The sequence below is a fragment of the Tarenaya hassleriana genome, unplaced genomic scaffold, assembly GCF_000463585.1.
Source record: "Tarenaya hassleriana unplaced genomic scaffold, ASM46358v1 Cleome1775, whole genome shotgun sequence".
In the NCBI taxonomy this organism is placed as follows: Eukaryota; Viridiplantae; Streptophyta; class Magnoliopsida; order Brassicales; family Cleomaceae; genus Tarenaya; species Tarenaya hassleriana.
Window position 1 is genome coordinate 1 of NW_010965193.1, and position 1,656 is coordinate 1,656.

Genomic DNA, 1,656 nt, shown 5'->3' on the forward strand with positions numbered 1-1,656 from the left:
TACCGACAGAGAGATTATCTATGTAATAATTGGAAAATACAAAGAATTCAGGAAAGAAAAGAGTGCTTTATAGCCTTTACCTGGCTATTTATTTTCCTTTTCTTCCTATCAAAGCACTTGGAAGGGGTTTCCCCAGATTTCAATTCCCCAACTTGCAGTTCATTTCGACCATTACCACCACTGGATCGAGTTTCATCAGACATATGACTGCATCCAGGTTTATCTACTTTAACTTCTTCGTTGGCTCCAACATGGATCACAGTTCCTGCATCATTCTTGAACCCATCTCTTACTGCCGTAGAAGCATCCTTTGGAAGTTCACCGACATTTAGTTCATTCCCCGAGCATTGTCCTCCATGAGCTTGTTTGGCTACAGTTCCCACTGGCATATCCTGCAGCCGTTGCATTGTTCCACACACTTGAGAATACAAACCAATTGGTTCAGGAACTCCAAGAGGTTGGTTCAACATTTCACCAAAAATCCCACTACCGTAGCACGAAAACCTTGCAGCACGAGTAATGAAGCCCGAATCAGCTGGGATCTGAGCCATGCTATGGGGGAAGAACCCATTTGCATTAGGCAGAAGAAGAATGTCTCCATTAGGCAACGGATTAGAAAGATTCCAACCCGTTTCAAGAGGTCTATCAACATTATTCCTGAAAGAGCCAAGATTGCCATCTGCAACACCCAATACACCCGAAGAACCTGCATCAGTCTGGACACTGAAACTGCCAAACCCTGTGGTCTGTACACTGGAGGGATCATGCCATAGAGCTTTACTAAATGAATTCATCATCTGAGATTGAGAAAAAGATGATGGACCAACAGACATAGGATCCCCTGGAGGATATGAATCCGTAGGCAAAGACACTGGATTAGAAACACAGACTCGCCAGTCTGCTGGCTTGTTAACCGAATCACAGCTTACATTATTAACACTACTGTTCTTCTCTACCGCAAACTTGTCTTTGTCACCTATGTGATCCATGTCTCTCCAGCTTCTGAACAGCTACCAAAACAGCCAAGTCCTGAATTAGCTTCTCTACCGAATCGTACCTTAACATGAGAGCTTCAGCCTCCAAGACCAGCACACTGTATATCTCATTAAGGCTTGCAACAAAAGCACATTCACGGGAGTGAAATCAAATGGCACCTGAGGAACATTTAAGAACATGAAATGTAACCGTGAATAACGAGAAAGGAATGACTACCAGCTTGATCAGATGAGTAATAAAAGTTACCCGAGACATAAGGCCCCATCAAAAGAATCAGATCAAATCCATGATTTGATCGTATTGACCAGAAGCACTATCAAGTACTGAGATGAAGTTCAAAAAGGTGCATAAACAGTCAACGGACACCATGATTTCCGTACAGACACTCAGAAACGGTCTCCTAAGAAACCCTAACCAGATTTTAGCAGAGATTGGAGCTTAGAAGCATCAAGAGAAAGGCACCCATTACAGATACTGTGCCCCTCTTTGAACAAGTTCAAATCTTTTTCCTCAATTTCTTACCAATCTTTATGGAACTGGGTCAGTTCTCAGCCGCAACAACAGATTAGAGAGAAACAGCGAAAGTGGTCGCCTTTTAGAGAATAGAGATATAACACGGGGAGAAAGAGGAGAGGAAGAAGCAAAAAGAAATACAGGAAA

At 42.8% G+C, this 1,656-nt stretch overlaps 1 protein-coding gene across 2 annotated transcripts; it reads right to left on the bottom strand.

Moving 5' to 3' along the window:
• Window positions 1-12: 12 nt before the first annotated feature.
• LOC104810238 (transcription factor bHLH49-like) lies at window positions 13-1,644 on the bottom strand. Of its 2 annotated transcripts, none has more exons than XM_010536431.1 (2): window positions 1,519-1,644; window positions 13-1,154 (listed from the first exon to the last, which is right to left on the bottom strand). In XM_010536431.1, the coding sequence occupies exon 2, from the start codon at window positions 987-989 to the stop codon at window positions 48-50; it is 942 nt and encodes a 313-aa protein (XP_010534733.1). In that variant the 5' UTR covers window positions 990-1,154; window positions 1,519-1,644; the 3' UTR covers window positions 13-47. The 2 variants fall into 2 exon arrangements, with proteins under 2 accessions (XP_010534733.1, XP_010534734.1); XM_010536432.1 differs by having other exon boundaries at window positions 1,243-1,644.
• Between the last annotated feature and the right edge of the window lie 12 nt (window positions 1,645-1,656).

Excerpts from the sequence above, each read along its gene's own strand:
- LOC104810238 (XM_010536431.1), bottom strand. The coding sequence starts at position 989 with ATGGATCACATAGGTGACAAAGACAAGTTTGCGGTAGAGAAGAACAGT.